The sequence below is a fragment of the Nomia melanderi genome, chromosome 1, assembly GCF_051020985.1.
Source record: "Nomia melanderi isolate GNS246 chromosome 1, iyNomMela1, whole genome shotgun sequence".
NCBI classification, from domain to species: domain Eukaryota; kingdom Metazoa; phylum Arthropoda; class Insecta; order Hymenoptera; family Halictidae; genus Nomia; species Nomia melanderi.
The window spans coordinates 8,928,428-8,944,609 of NC_134999.1; the positions used below are offsets into that span (position 1 = coordinate 8,928,428).

Below are 16,182 nucleotides of genomic sequence, written 5' to 3' on the forward strand. Positions count from 1 at the left end.
TCTGAAATAACTGCATTTATTATTTATAGGACACCCTGTACTTCGAGCTAAACTTAATCGAACTTAACTCCGCTAAACCGTGTATTTATCGTCGCTTTTACCTCGCTGCTATCACCTTCGATGGTTTTCAATTTGACACATCGACATTTAACATATCACGTGAACAGATAAACTGAAAACAACACGGAAGAAGTCAATGTAATCATGTACAGAAACGATTCGTAAATAATGAAAATGTATTGAATCTATCGAAAAGTTCTGCCCCTTAATGTCATCTTAAATTTCCAAAGTAAAATCATTCATTAGTGAGGACGGAAATTATCTTGTTCAGTAAACTAAAACATTTGAAAGGAGAAAATTTTGCTAAAACTTTCCTACAAATGTATGGGATATTTTAATTATATAAAAATATTTCAACATATGTGTATTAGAACTACGACAATTATTTTTGTAAGGGATAAATAATATAATATATAATTCGGTATCTTAACGTATTCGTATTGGCAAATAAAAATTTTCGTTTCCTGACGACAACATTTCCCGATGCGAAAGTAAAATAAATGTATTGATAATATGTTTTCTTTTCATTCAAAAACGGACAGAACTTTCTGGTAGACCTAATATTGGATTGATGCAAAAGTTTTGACGTTTCTTTATAAGAAATGAGAAGAGGAGTTCTGAATTGTTCGTTAGCTAAACAAAAACTAAGTAAAAACGAAGAAAGAAGTGTCCTTTATACACGTTGTAATAGTTTAAAAACAGATGTTCCAAGCCAATATTATGCATGCGAAGGGAAGTTTTCGGGACCGTTCTACAGGTAATTTGTTGCAGTACAGATATCGATTATAGAATAATAGAACAACGGGGCGTATCAATTTCAATAGCTCGTCGTCTTCCTTTTATTTTTTAACCGAGGAACGGGGAAATCGATCGTCCCATCGAAATGAGAAGTAGTTTGCTTTAAATGATACAGACAAAACGGCGAATAATCTCTCAAGATATTTTTACCATTTATTTAAAATTCACATTTGCATATAAAATATTCTCGCCAATCATGTTTTCATCGATACGAGTTATTTTTAAGTAAGCTGGCGGTGTTTCGCTACTTGGTAAATGCTTGAAACAGAAACTTGCTTAACATTAGATTTACTTGAACTTTATAAATATTATTGGATAAATGTTTGGGTCAATTTTGATCGATGCAGCTACGCAAATATATACCCCAAATTGTTTGCTTTTAACCAATTAACATGTCAGAGATACACGTCATCTTAAAATGCAGAATGGTACTAATTTTCTCAACGATGAATTATTTACTTTTTTAGATAAAGGTGTAATTCTTCTTCGTTTTGCTTTAGTTTTTCGTTAGAATATATTATAGATGCACTTGTTCTGCGTTTGGCCAGTATACACTTCATTATTTGGTTTTATTGCGAGCACAACGAGAGATTTTTCAAACTAACTTCCACAATTAACCGGTTAAACCTTTAATTTCAAAGATCTAAATGAATGAGTATCAGGTTTTCTAAGAACGATAGAGCAAATTGCACAGTAAATGCTCGTAAATCTAGTGTTGAAAATATACGATCCTGTCTGATGAGGAGATACTTTTTACAATTTTATTGAAAGTTCTGTGAAAAAAAATATAGTAAAAAATATGACGACCAGTGTCGATCCCTCTGAAAAGGTGAAAGTACACGAACTTGTCCAGTAAGCGATTGTAGTTAGAAAGTTTTAAACGGCGCGATGTTCCGTTCCTTGTTTTTATGTAGAACAAGAAAAAAGTAAACGGAAAGAGAAGCGGGTTAAAAACTAGTGCGAAAAGTGTATCGACGGATTTTGTTTCGGATTTCGTGATAGAGAAACATTGTTCCTACTTTTAAATTGGAAGTCTATAATAAACGAAACTAATATATACGACTACGTTTTAATAATTATTGTAATAATAATAATTCCTAATATTACGATAATTATCAGTATCTAATTATTATTATTAGTTAATTTCAGAAGAGTTTAATTGTGATATCTATATATAAGTTTATGGTAATGGTTTTCTTCTGTCTTATCTAAGTAATTAATCACAATTGTAATAATAAGAATAATGAAAGAAATAATAATTATATCGTTCAAACTATTATAGTTTTTTTCATAAGGAGTTTATTATATAAAAGTAATTGTACTTAAATGTATCATTTTTCTATAATTGCAAGTGTTAATTGAAAATATGTTTGATATATGTAACTTAGTATGTTTAATAATTCTTCCAATAAATAACTCAAGTTTTCTATCAATTGAATAAGTAATCCAAACTTTTTGTTTGGTAGTATAGGCAGCTCAATCTGACAGTTTTGTTCAAATAAAACAAAAAACTGTTTAATAGGTATATAATACCCAACGAAATCATTAAAATTGCGATAATTAAAGTACTCTCTCGAATTCTTTCCTTCGATTCGAACTGATTCAGAAAAATACGCATCTATTTTCAGGTGAAGATTCTCGTGAACGTGACCGAGGACACGAAAAATGTTACGCTGCACGCAGTCAGTATGGATATCGATGAAAGTTTCACAAATATCAGAGAGCATTTGCTCACGAGCAACTCGACCAAAGCGATCCGAATAGTCGAGCAGAGAAACGACACTGAACGGCAGTTTCACGTGATTAAAACTTCAGACACGTTGAAAGCGGGAAAGCAGTACCTCGTGCATTTCAAGTTTGTCGGTTATTTGAACGATTACCTGCAGGGCTTCTACAGGAGTTCTTACACTGTTGACGGTCAGAAAAGGTAAATACCCCCAGGAATTTTATTTTATGCATTTCTACTATTGCATAATTCTTCGAGAGCTTGATTTATAGATATTATCACGTTTGCTACCACTTATTACAATAGTTTGTTTTGATTACTTAGCCTTCATAACGATGATATTTTATTCATATCAATGTATTATTTTGCTACTAGTATACATGTTTTGGTTACTCAGTATTCATAATTATCACGTTTCGTTAAATGCGATATGTTAGTTTACTACTAATAACTTTTTTGGGTTACTTAGTCTTCATAATGATGATATTTTGTTAATATATGAAACAGCGGATGAAAAGTATTCCATTATTTGAAAAACCACATTAAAGTGGATTAATGAAAAATGTAAAATTCGAGAAAACCGGGCAATTCATAATCGAGTACCCATTTTTTAAGTATCCTTTATATAATTTCGTTTTGTCCTCGTAAAAATTCGACAAAATGCTTCGAAAATAAGGAATTTATGTAAAAATATAATTTTAAAACTTGAATAAATACAGACATTTCGGTTGTCAATGCAAGGGCTAAACGGAGTAGTGTTAAGCGAGGTCTTACTGTATCCGACATTATCTCCCCGTGCATCTGTGTTGAATGAACGAATGTCTCGTGATTCTCGTCTATGATAACAGCAGCAAGGGATGAGTTTAAACCGAGTCCATCCTGGAAGTACAAATAGGGCTTCACCAGTGTCTGTTTGCTAAGTTCCCCTCGGTTTTGTATTACAGATGGATCGCTACTACTCAATTTCAGGCGACGGACGCACGACGTGCTTTTCCTTGCTTCGACGAGCCGGCTTTGAAAGCTCGGTTCCAGATTAGCATTGCAAGGCCAAAGAATATGACGTCCATCGCGAACATGCCTAGGAAAGAGGAGCCAATGCCTGTGTAAGTGTCCACGTTCGAATTTTTAAAAGCTTAAAGTACATAATTCCGAGCGCGATAGCCCTGTGGGTAATTATGATGACTCGATTTCATTGATATTAAACCTAGTCAGTGTAGTCAAATTGACATTCTGAAGTTATTCTACAGAAACTCGAAGAGTGCATCTATTGGGATTTTTATTGATTTACAATCCAGTTTGCGTGTTGCTATTTCTTTAGTTGTTTATCAAAGAATCGTCTGTTATTTTTTTATTGCAGAAATAAGAAATCAGGAATGTATCATTTCAACCTGTGTAGTAGTTTTAGTGTTAACACTCAAACTATCTAGCGTTTAATCCATTAATGTATTACTCATTTTATATATTTTGTGGGCAACACGCGCTTAGGCGATGCAATGTTGGAATACAGTAGACATTGGATAATTGCACACTCAACAGGACTGGAAGGTTGCAATTATGAAGAGGTAGAATCGATTCAATCCCAAGAAACGGAGATTTTAGCATGGTGGTCGTAGAAAAGGACAACGCGAGTGAAGGAAAAAGAAAGACTGAGAGTCGAAGCGTTCGGCTAAATTAAAGGCTCGCCACGAGCTTGAGATTTTTGACTCCAAAAACCAAACTTCTTTATTTTTGGCTTTTGGTGAATGAAACTTTCACCGTCGCGTTTGTTATGTTTTTTTGATTAAAATGACACCAAACACGATAGAACTGCAACCATACTTGCTTGTTTAATAAGCGATTGAGGTTTCGGATATAGAAAAGGACTATGGAAAAAAAGAAAGAGACGTTGAAATCGTCGAGTTCGACAATAGTTCGATCATGTTAGACCCTTCAACTGCGGTCGGTTGTCGATCGCTGTGGTGTGTTAAAAGGAACCTGATGGGGATGGCGACGTTGCAGTCATGAAGAGGTCCCTGATGTTGCAATGATCCAATGTTCACTGTAATCCAAAAAATACTTGGAAGCTGACTAGATGGTATGATAGTATGGTATTACAGTGTATTACCATGTCATCTACCCCGTACAGAAAAGATAAAATTAAGATTCCATAAAGATAAAGATTCCATCGTAGTAGAAAATGATGATAATTAATCGTCATAAGCTTTTCAGACAAAATAGATGAGTCTCGTGACTACTACCGCAATATTAAATGATTATGACACGCGCGCTAGTAGGACAAGTAAACCGAAGAATTAATTTCTACATACGGCAAAGAGCATGCAATTAAGTTGTTTGTGTAAGATGAATCGTCCAAGCTAATTGTTCTGCGCCGTTTCTCGTTTGGTAAATTAAGTAGCGTAGAAGATTCTGTCTACTGTGAACAGAGAAATGACATAAAATAATAAAGCTTGGAAATTCAAAAACTTTGGGAATAGAGATCACACAATAATGATGATTTAATACGTTTGAGAATTCATTTGTAGTTATAGAATATATATTTTGAGCAGTAGGTTCAAATTTAAATAAAATTATGTCATTATAATTTTTATGTTTGAAAAATAATTTACATCATTAATTAAATAGCAATAATTCAGTATGACATGTTGAAATTGATGAAATTTATTGAGAATTTGTTTAAATTAACATAATTGACCTATTTGTAGTAACCAACTATTTCTTAAAAATTTTTTACATGTTCCAAATGTTATAATAATTGTTTATAAATTAATTGTAAAACATATTTTGTGTTCCTACTTAGCATTTATTTTTAGTACTTACACCACATCCAGTTATCGAATTACAAATCTTGCATAAACTGCGAAAAACAGTTTCATTCTCTTAAAACTTGACTTAAAAATAATTAACTGAACGTGACTCTTGAATTTGGTTAAATTGTTGAATGAACATGTAAGTTTGCTTGAATTAAATGCAACATAGTACGAATACGAGTTGATAGAAGAATTAAAACCAATGTTTTTATATACTACTTTAGAGTAGTTTTATCAATATTGACATGTCACGTCAAAGTGATGTTTCTCGTTATTATAGATACAGTGACTCACAAATCTGTTCACACACGACTACTACATTTACTTAACTTACGCAAATTAGAAATCGGTGTCAAATAATCTTTTTGCGTTTCAAAGAAATTTATTGTGTAATATATAATATCTACATATTTTTCTTTTTATGGCGTTTATCCATGTCTTGCAATAATATTTTCCCATTTTTCTCGAAATCTTTTTCAAAGTTAACCCGAATTTGAAAATTAAATTTGTCTTTTTCACTTAACACCCTGTTAACACCCAAATCATCAAAGTTCTTCATATCTGTTACTCGACAATGAAGTTTCTATTATCTTTATGACATGTTTATGATCAAATTATGTTCAAAGTATTATCTTTCTTCTATTTTCACGAACTATTATTAATATTTTCAAAATATTGTCAGAATTTTATTCTACCTTTCTGTTATCTATTCCTTAAATCTTGCTGAATGTCGTTACACTCTCATCGATCATACTAACGTCCCCTGCGTATTTCACAGTGTACTGAGCACACATCGCTCGCAGTTTCTCGTTTCTTCCTCTGCACACTCACTTTCAGACCATTTACTCCAAATGTACGTATTCTCATTTTATCTCTTCATGATAGTATTTCACATGACTGATCGGTGTAATTTTGAGATTTTTGTAAATGTCAATAGCATAACCGTGTGCCCATCTATACGTAACACTTTTCAGTTTCCAACAGGCTATTTTAAACGTCTCTTTCACTGTCGAACTTTCTTAGCACTGAAATCTACCGTGTTAAACTCTTTGACCTTCTTTTGAATTTTACACATTGTTAACTGATAAAAATAATTTAAATTGTAAATTGCTTTTAAACGATGGAAGATATCGAAAAACTTTATATTTATCTTTTTTAACTACAGTTAATGATGATAATGTAAAAATATCAGAACTACAAAACGGACAGTATGAAATACAATACAATACGAAAACTGACTATTTGAGTGCACGAATTTATTGAAGTTCTTTTCTTGAATATTATTTTTTTAAATATGTGAACGCATTTGTAAGACTATGCGTTTATATTGTAAAAATAGTTATGTTCAATAGAATTTTAAAAAATAACAAGACAATGGTTTGAGGATAATTATACAAATGGTCTTAAATTTGTATGCTGCAAGTTGCGAGTAATTACTATAAATTTCTTTAAATTCAATCGATTGTAACGACCCAAAGCTGAACGATTACGAAGCTGGGAATGGTCGTTGAATTTTTAAGAGGTTGTTACGGTCTGAATTTTAAAACAAGATACCCCGAGGCGTGCTCGATGTCGGGCGCGCGACACGAAGGGTGATCAACGATAGTGATGGGTATTTAAACCATTTGAGCGCGATCAATCAATATTAATACATTGTAAACGGATGTTGAGATATTTTAATCAATTTGATCGATAGCCTTGATACGTAAACATTTTTAAGGATTACATGTCTTAAATAAACGTATAATTTGTAAAATCTTCCTTGACATAAACTGTTTAATATAATAATTATTTTCGAATAATTTGGAAGTAGTATTTAACGCAGAAAAACAGCTACTCGGTATGGTTAGCAAGAAAAGATCATGTTCGCAATTATTTCATAATTGAATAAAGATGATAAACAGTTATACGTGTTAATTTGAAGTATTTGAACATTGAAACATACAATCCTACATTGTTTATTAGAAAAATAAAGATTTTTGTTCGTCAAATGTATAATCAAATATTTTGTGGTTGTTACTCTTACTAACAATGAAGTTAAGAGATTTAGTGTCATTTGTAAAAATAAAGCTCATGAATTATTTGAAATCTTCTCATTTTTATTCAATCGCACGTGTTAATTTCAACTATACAAGAATTGAAGGATTTAATTCCATATTTTTCATTAGAAGAATAGAGATTATGGTTCATAGAACGAATAATCAATTATTTTTGGGGTAGTACCGTATGCGAACTGAAGAGATTTACTATTCGTTTGTATGCTAAAACAGTTCAAGGACTTCAAGCTCTTGTCTGTATCCTCAATGGAAAAAATAAGTAGGTCAAAACATTTACTAAAGGTGCACAAGTCAGATAAATTGCACTGTTGCCCCACCTTTTCATCAGTACATTCAGCTAAGGTATTTTCTAGTCGTAAAGAACGTTTCTTTTGGACACTTTTTAGCCCAATGAATTACACAAAACCATCCGAAAGCTTTCTCCATTGTGCCATGAAGGGTAATGCTGAAAAAAATAACCTAAGATAAATTTCACGCTAGTAAAGTAAATGCACGAACCGTGTGAGCGGCGACATTCTAAACTAGCCACAGGCTACGCCAGATGTCTTCTTTTGAAATACAAACTATAGTTGTGCATGACCTAGTGTATACTCTGACATTGGTAGCCACGGGGAAAATGGAGTACACGAATAAACTTATATACAGGGTGTCCCGCGACTCATGGTCAACGAATTAGGAGGTCATTCTATATGTAAAAATGAGTCGAAAAAATACAATAAAATTTTTTCTTGCGACTCTTCGTTTTCGAAAAAATCGAAGTCGAAAATTTACTCGGTACCTGTACACTCGGTAACATGTCGACTTTGTGCATCTCACTATACACTCTTGTTTCGATTCTTATTTGTATTTAAAGACATAGTAATGACAAAGTGCGGATACCGCTCTTGATACAAACGCGGCACTCGAATTACCCTCGCACGCTCCAAGTGCGAGAATCATATCCGCATAGTCACTATTCAAATAAGCTGCCATACTGAGAAACTGTTAGATACTGAATAATTATACCGCTAATAGAATAGCACGAACGATAAAATATTAACCGAGGTCGTTACTATACCTTCAAATACAAATAAGACTCAAGACAAGGGTGTATAGTGAGATGCACAAAGTTGACATGTACTGAGTGTACATGTACATAATGTATTTTTACATGCAGAATGACCTTTTAATTGATTGACCATGAGGAAACCCTGTATATAGTGCCCAGTATAGTGTATTAATATAATTAGTATCCAACTATAATTAGTACTCATAATAATATTGTATAATACTATTACTTATTAGTTCTGGGCAGATTTTGTGTCAACGTTTGCTGTGAAATATAATCATTAATAACAGATGAATAACATTTAACTTGAATTCAAACGAATTGAATAATATTTATATTTGTTAAATTAATGTTACTTAAGTTATTATTATTTAACACTTAATCAACCGAATGGGGAGATCTCCAACTTTTCTCTTACCAACGCATTACCTATTATTCCGTTTTCTTTCTTTTGTCACTTAGTAGGTCCTGAACTAAGATTCTTTACTATTAATTAAATAGCTTTCTTGTTTATATAAAACACAATTCTTAATAAAATTAGTTGTTTGAGTTCAATTGGAGTTAATGAAAAAGTTTATAGTTATAATCTTCGTAAGGTGGTTGCCTAAATATCAATTATTACTTATTATACTTAGTATTACTTAAATAAACTTAAAACATTTAAACTTCAAAGTTATATAATTAAATGATGTCGAACAACTGAACGAAAAAGTTGGATTACATCTAAATGAATTATAATCACTCACATGTTTCCACTTCTAGTTTACATTTTTTAATTGTGTAGTATTAAAACTTTATAATTGTATACTTCTCAATTTCCCATTACCTAACGATTAACCAAATCCCTATTTTTTGCTATATAGATTGTCGAAACTTTTGATTAAATTGGAATTTAATAATTCGAATTCTTAGGTTATATCTCTAAATAAGCATAATACAATTTTTCAAGTATATTTGAAAAATTTCTTCTCAAGTCCCCATTTACTTGGGGTGTTCGTGATTTAGTTGGCCCCCGTTATCCAGTTAACTGTGTTAGATGAGTATACAGGTCATGTTAAAGCTTGAAATGAGAGCAATTATTTCAACGATGAATTGTTTCTTTTTTCAGATAAAGATGTAATTTTTCATTGTTTTTCTTTGGTTTTCCATTAAAATATACCCTAGATGCATTCGTCCTGCGTTTGACGAGTACATACTTCATTTTTTGATTTCACTGAAACCAGGTTAAATCGGGTAATCGAGGTTCTACTATATCGTTAAAGCAATTCCGAATCTTAAAACTAATTTTCCTTTATCAGGCCAGGATTACCATCCTATCTATGGGACCATTACGAGCAGTCGGTACCAATGTCGACCTATTTGGTAGCCTTCATAGTTTCCGATTTCAAAATGTTGAAATCGGAATCCGGGAAGTTCAGAGTCTGGGCACGAAACGAGGCGATTGACCAAGCGCAATACAGTTTGCAAATAGGCCCGAAGATTCTTGAGTGTTTCGAGGATTATTTCAAAATTAAATTTCCTTTGCCCAAGATTGACAACGTTGCTCTGCCGGACTTCGCGGCTGGCGCCATGGAAAACTGGGGTTTGATTACTTACAGGTAACTCGAAGTACTATTACCTTTATTTACGTTACAAGTTGTTACTAGTTTAAAATTATATTGCTAATTAAAATTGTTCAAACTGATAGATTAAAATCAAAATTATAGATATGAATTCTTTATAGAGAATTTTAACTGTTTCGTAAGTAATTGAGGGTTGTTATCTTTATTCTTTCGTCCTATTTTTTAGCAATTATTAATTACAAAAAATAGTATAAAGTGTAATGAGGACAAAGTTACTGTTGGTATTAAGTAAATTTCTTGATTTCGTAATATATTTTAGATTTATATTACTTTATAATTAGTAGCTTACAATTTAATTAATATAGTGGTGCTATTATTATAGATAGTGAAAGAGTGGATCTTGAGTAATCGAGATCACACTCATTCTTACATTCACTCTTCTTAAAAATACTTTAACCTACGCTAAAGATTCTAGATACTACATTAAGTATTATTGTTTCTTACAAAAATTAAAGTTATTACCTATAACTTTAATATAATTTAACATGATTTAACAGGATAATAAAATTGTAAAACTAATAACGTAAAATAAAAGTAACTTTGTTACAGGTTTAATATAATGATTTTTATTTTGTAATATAATCAGTTTTAATGTGATGAAATTCTAAAGTAATATTTTATGATATAATTATTTCTGTTTCAGAGAAACAGCCCTGTTGTACCAAGAAGGCGTATCGACCAGTAACAACAAACATCGCGTGGCCACTGTTGTCTCTCACGAGCTTGCTCATCAGTGGTTCGGTAACTTGGTGACGCCAAGTTGGTGGACGGACCTTTGGTTGAACGAAGGTTTCGCTAGTTACGTGGAGTATGTTGGTATGAATGCGGTAAGTTCGTGAGTTTCGAATTGAAAATTCAATTATGGCCTCTTAACATGTTGATAGCAAAATCAGCGTCCTCGGAGATACCTGAATATAAAAGTACATTGTTTAATTCATTACAACAATCACATCTTATAAATTTTATCATTGCATCTTATAAATTTTAACGAAAATTATCACCTGGTTTATTTAAGTAAATCACCCCAATCTCTTGCTTTACGATTTATGTCTGAACTGTGATCGATTTAACTACTTTGTTATTAAGAATTTATTGAAAACAAGAGAAAAATTCTGGGCATATTTTTTGTCAACGTTTGTTCTAAAGTATAATTATTGATAACACTGTCCAACACGATTTTTGTTTTATAATAGCCACTAGGTGATCCTTATAAAGTTTCTGGCTCTAAATACAAATCCGAAAACCAAATGATATTTAATAATAATAATAATAATAATAAACACAACTTAACGATGAACATTTCTCTGAGGAATTTTCCTTTCTATTTTTTAGGTAGAACCAACATGGAAAGTCTTGGAACAGTTTGTAGTTCACGATCTTCAAACTGTTTTTGCATTGGACGCATTGGAGTCTTCTCACCCCATATCCATCGAAGTTGGTCATCCGGATGAGATTAGTGAAATCTTCGACAGGATTTCATACGAAAAAGGTAATGAATAATCGTGTGTCTTTTTTTATGAACATGAGAATTTCTGCAATACGTTATACCGAAACAAAGTTTTGAAAAGATATTTCATTATAACGTTTAAGAAAGAAATGTAAATAAATTGTAACATGACTTTGTATCTGTGCAGGGGCTTCTATAATAAGAATGATGGATCATTTCCTTACCACTGAAGTTTTTAAACAGGGATTAACAAACTATTTAAATGGAAAGTGAGTACATATATTAATTTGATAAACAATATGATTCACGTATTATATATATTTTATTACATTTTATACTTTAGCACATTTTTTAAAATTTCCGGAAGTTATTAAACCTGTGTAAACATTTAATAATTAGTGAAATCTTTATTCTTGGAATCTCTATCTCTATTCTTTTATATCATTTGCTAATTATACTATTCAACAAGTATTTACGACGTTCGATAGGCATTCTTTATCAATTTTTACTCCAATTTACTATCTTACCATTAAATAATTTATAAATGAAAAATACAATACTGAAATTATGTAGATCACATAATGCTGCAGATACGACTGTTCTGTTACGCTGTAAGTTTCATGCGAAATAACATATGATTGTGGTGCGTTGAGAACCACTGTTGACGTCGCATGTTGAGTCAAATTGTTTTGTTCTATATTAGAAAGGACCATTATTTGTAACATTTCTTGACGATTTTTATAAGAAGAAGATTTACATTATCGCATAAAGTATAGTTTTCTTGTTGCATTTTTAATTTTAAAAATAAATTGACGATCACCCACAGACATTGACTTCATTTGCTGTCATCTTCACTTTCATCGCTGTTTAAACACACACGCGCGCGCGTGTAAAACTGTTTCATAATTATTACTATTAAAATATAAAGCATTATCGAAATTAAAAATTCCGAATTCTAATTAAATAATACTAATTGAATATTAATATTTTTAAAAGTATTAATTCATTTTCTTGTGATACGTTCTCACGATTGCTTTTTAATTTCACGTTAGAGCATATCAAAGTGCTGAACAGGATGATCTGTGGAACGCTTTAACGAAGCAGGCGCATAAGGATAAAGTCTTAGATCCAAGTGTTACGATAAAGCAGATTATGGATACCTGGACTCTTCAAACTGGATTCCCTGTTGTGACAGTGATTCGAAATTATAAGAACAATTCTGCAACATTAACTCAGGTTCGTTAGACATAAAATGTCTATAGTCTTAGTCGCGTTCTTGAATAATCGTTTATAATCGATAACTTTAACTTCAATTTCAATTTCAACGTTAACTTTAGTTTTTATTTTAACTTCAATTGTAACTTTACTTTCAATTTAATATTTTTATTAAATTTTTTATTTCAATTTTAAGGAACGTTTCCGTCTCCATAATGGCACCATAACAACCACTTCCGAAACTGAACCATTATGGTGGGTGCCCATCACCTACACATCTGAAAAACAATTAAATTTCAACAAGACCCAACCATCGGAATGGATAAAAGCTGAAAAATCGATTGTTTTACCCAATTTGAATGCTAGCTCGAAAGAATGGACAATTTTCAACGTTCAGGAAACCGGTAAGCAAGTGTATTATTCATCAAGTACTAAAATACTAAATTATTAATAATTAGTCGAAAAAAGTAATTTGAATAGCATCTGTTATATTTTGAGTTTCTAAAAGGGGTAGTACAATTATTTTTCTCTCTAATGCACAATTTTCTTAGACATTATATCATTTACGAATTTTGAACCAATATTCACACTTTTTTTTATAATTGAGACTGCATATATATTTGTAATTGCAATTGCATTTAACACTAGATGCATATTGAATTTTATAAACATTATTCAGTAAATATTTGTCGATGTTGATTGATGTAATTACAGTAATATGTATCCCAACTCTCTATTCTTAAACCTCTAGTTTCCACGATGTAAATGAGCGAACATTAATTTTGCTAAAAATAATAAAGAAAACTGTACAATAAATGAACCTAGTATTAACCCCTTACCTTACAATATCGCGTCAGATTCATGGCAAAGATTTCTAATATAGTCTTACAAGTATAAATGATATTCAGTTCTTCTGAGTTCAAATAAAACATTTTTCTTGTTAGTAATTTGTACGGTGTAGAGTAAATCTAGACATAGAAGAAGCATAGAATTTTTTGTTTAACTAGTGCATCATTAACGATAAATAGTTCTAACAAGTGTAACTGCGAAATTTAATCGTAGAGCAAGGGGTTAATATATGATACTTACACAGTTAATTCAATTGCATTCGAATATTTTTCCCTAGGATACTACAGAGTGAATTACGACAGAATGAATTGGCAGATGATAATCAATCAGTTGAACAAGGAATCGTACAGAGATATTTCAACGATCAATCGAGCACAGTTGATCGACGATGCCTTGAATTTAGCTAGAGCTGGAAGATTGGACTACGCCACTGCATTGGATGTCACGTCTTATTTGGCGCACGAGACCGAGTATTTGCCTTGGAAGTCCGCTCTCACTGCCATGCACTACTTAGATAGCATGCTGATCAAGATGCCTAGTTACGATAAGTTTCGAGTAAATAAATACGTATATTTATATTTTTTACCTATGCAGGATACTCAGCAATATGTGGGAGAAAATTTAACCCTTTCGATTGAACGACGCTTTGATATATAAAATCGAAAGCTGCAAATGAATATTTCATTATTCAAATAATGAGAGATTTATGCGTGATTGTCTTCTTTTCTAATATTCAAGACTTCGATGCATACTTCAGATTTTTATGCAGAGTTTTGTCATTACAGAAGAGTTCTTCAAAGTTTAAAATATTAAAAACTACTTAATGAATATTTAGTATATTTACTTTTCTACAAATATTGAGATTTTCTTAACCTGTTCGAAAGAAAAACTGTTCTCACGCTTTCTGCGGGAGGTTCCTCTTTAGAAATGTCTGCAGAATTCAATGGTGTATAACAATTTGGTTCTAACCAACCTAGTTTTCATAGAAATGTAACAGAAGTGCCTACAAAGTATGCGCATCTACCCTTTATTAAACTTTGATCATCATTTACAAGCATTTAATGGTACGCAATATTAAAAATTGTTATAGCTACATCTTCGGGCAACTCTTTTTATTTTTTACGATAAATTTTAACTGCTTATTATTTTTAGTTTTCACGTAAATCTTGTTTCTCTAAAAAATTCGATTGTTTTTACAAAAACCCATTTTTTGAAAAGTGGGCGTGACCCAGCAATTTGATTTTCGGATTTGTATTTAAGACAAGAAACTCTATAAGGACCATCTAGTGGCTATTAAAAAACAAAAATCGTGATCCACAGTGTTATTAGTGATTAGTGGATAGTGGATGTTAGTGCATTTATAGCATTTAAAAAAGTTTGAGTTACAATAAACAGTTTATATTAATAAACACTAATGATATTTCTACTTCAATTTTGCCATAAAGAATCTTTTAATCGACGAAGTAAATTTTATTTAAACTCATCCAGGTTTCATTGAAATAATTTGTAAAAATTGAGATTTGCATAAAATCCAATAGTTTGTGAAAATTGGGAATTGAGAAATCAATATGTGATTTTGGTAATTTTCGAATTTCGATTACTTTTAACCTTACTCTGAGTATATGCAACACATTATTGCAGCAATGCGTGAAAATATAATTATTAAAAACAAAACTCTTTCCTAGGTGTACATTTTGAAACTCATTGACAACGTGTACAAACAAGTAGGTTTCAAGGATAATCCTGACGACCCACAGTTAACAGTGTTCACTCGGATCAATGTACTGACTTGGGCATGCAAGTTTGGTCACGAGGACTGCATTCAAAATGCAAGGAAGCAGTTTTATAATTGGCGAAACATGCCTGATCCAGACAAGAATAATCCGTAATTATGAATCGTACCGATTTAAAACACTTTAAGAATTCGTAGAAAGATGAGAAAAGTGTGTTAAATGGAAATATTTTATAAGTATATCATTCCTTTGTTTTTGTTAATTATGCACGTAAAATATTTATTATTTTGCACGGTTTGCACATATATCGTATTGTTAAATATTTTAACCATTTTTTTAATACACAAAATGTAGGTCAAAATTAATTTATACAAGACATTAACGTTTAATACGTACCACATAATACCTTGCATAATTCTAAATTGTGATAAAAATATTTCAATTCATTGACGTTTATTACATAACTAAATCCAATTTTTTTCTATGTTAACAATTTTGAGATGTTGTCATGTAATAATAATCTTTTTCGTGTTTTTGATTACATAAGTAACTTCATTAATATAGGGTGTTTCTGTAACCGTGGTTCAACGTAAACATATAAACAATATTATATTTAGAATTGTTCTTTTGTGCTTACAAAGATATAATCGAAAAGAATTCGTAATATTATATTATAAACATTTTGATTTATAACATTTTTCCTACAATTTTCAGCAAATATTGTAAATATATTATAACACACAAAAAGTATTACACTATCGATATTTTAGATATATTTTCGCACAATATACATGTTGTGCGCGTTTGCAATTTCAAATTT

At 31.3% G+C, this 16,182-nt stretch overlaps 1 protein-coding gene and 1 long non-coding RNA gene across 6 annotated transcripts in view; one reads left to right on the forward strand and one right to left on the reverse strand.

Annotated features, from left to right (window-relative positions):
- The window catches only part of superdeath (Suppressor of ER stress-induced death), a 58,567-nt gene that overhangs the window by 40,408 nt on the left and 1,977 nt on the right, over positions 1 to 16,182 (forward strand). For all 4 annotated transcript variants that reach the window (XM_031992857.2, XM_031992858.2, XM_031992856.2 and 1 more), the window contains exons 3-12: positions 2,487 to 2,785; positions 3,529 to 3,687; positions 9,795 to 10,094; positions 10,762 to 10,945; positions 11,451 to 11,607; positions 11,753 to 11,834; positions 12,618 to 12,801; positions 12,977 to 13,184; positions 13,907 to 14,184; positions 15,315 to 15,514. In XM_031992857.2, the coding sequence (XP_031848717.1) occupies positions 2,487 to 2,785; positions 3,529 to 3,687; positions 9,795 to 10,094; positions 10,762 to 10,945; positions 11,451 to 11,607; positions 11,753 to 11,834; positions 12,618 to 12,801; positions 12,977 to 13,184; positions 13,907 to 14,184; positions 15,315 to 15,514 (2,051 nt within the window). The remainder of the gene's footprint in view (positions 1 to 2,486; positions 2,786 to 3,528; positions 3,688 to 9,794; positions 10,095 to 10,761; positions 10,946 to 11,450; positions 11,608 to 11,752; positions 11,835 to 12,617; positions 12,802 to 12,976; positions 13,185 to 13,906; positions 14,185 to 15,314; positions 15,515 to 16,182) is intronic.
- Positions 3,524 to 6,429, reverse strand: LOC116434130 (uncharacterized). Of its 2 annotated transcripts, none has more exons than XR_004236434.2 (3): positions 6,087 to 6,429; positions 4,891 to 4,997; positions 3,524 to 3,662 (listed from the first exon to the last, which is right to left on the reverse strand). It is a non-coding gene; the product is annotated as an uncharacterized LOC116434130 (long non-coding RNA). The 2 variants fall into 2 exon arrangements; XR_004236435.2 differs by lacking the exon at positions 3,524 to 3,662 and adding an exon at positions 3,671 to 4,622.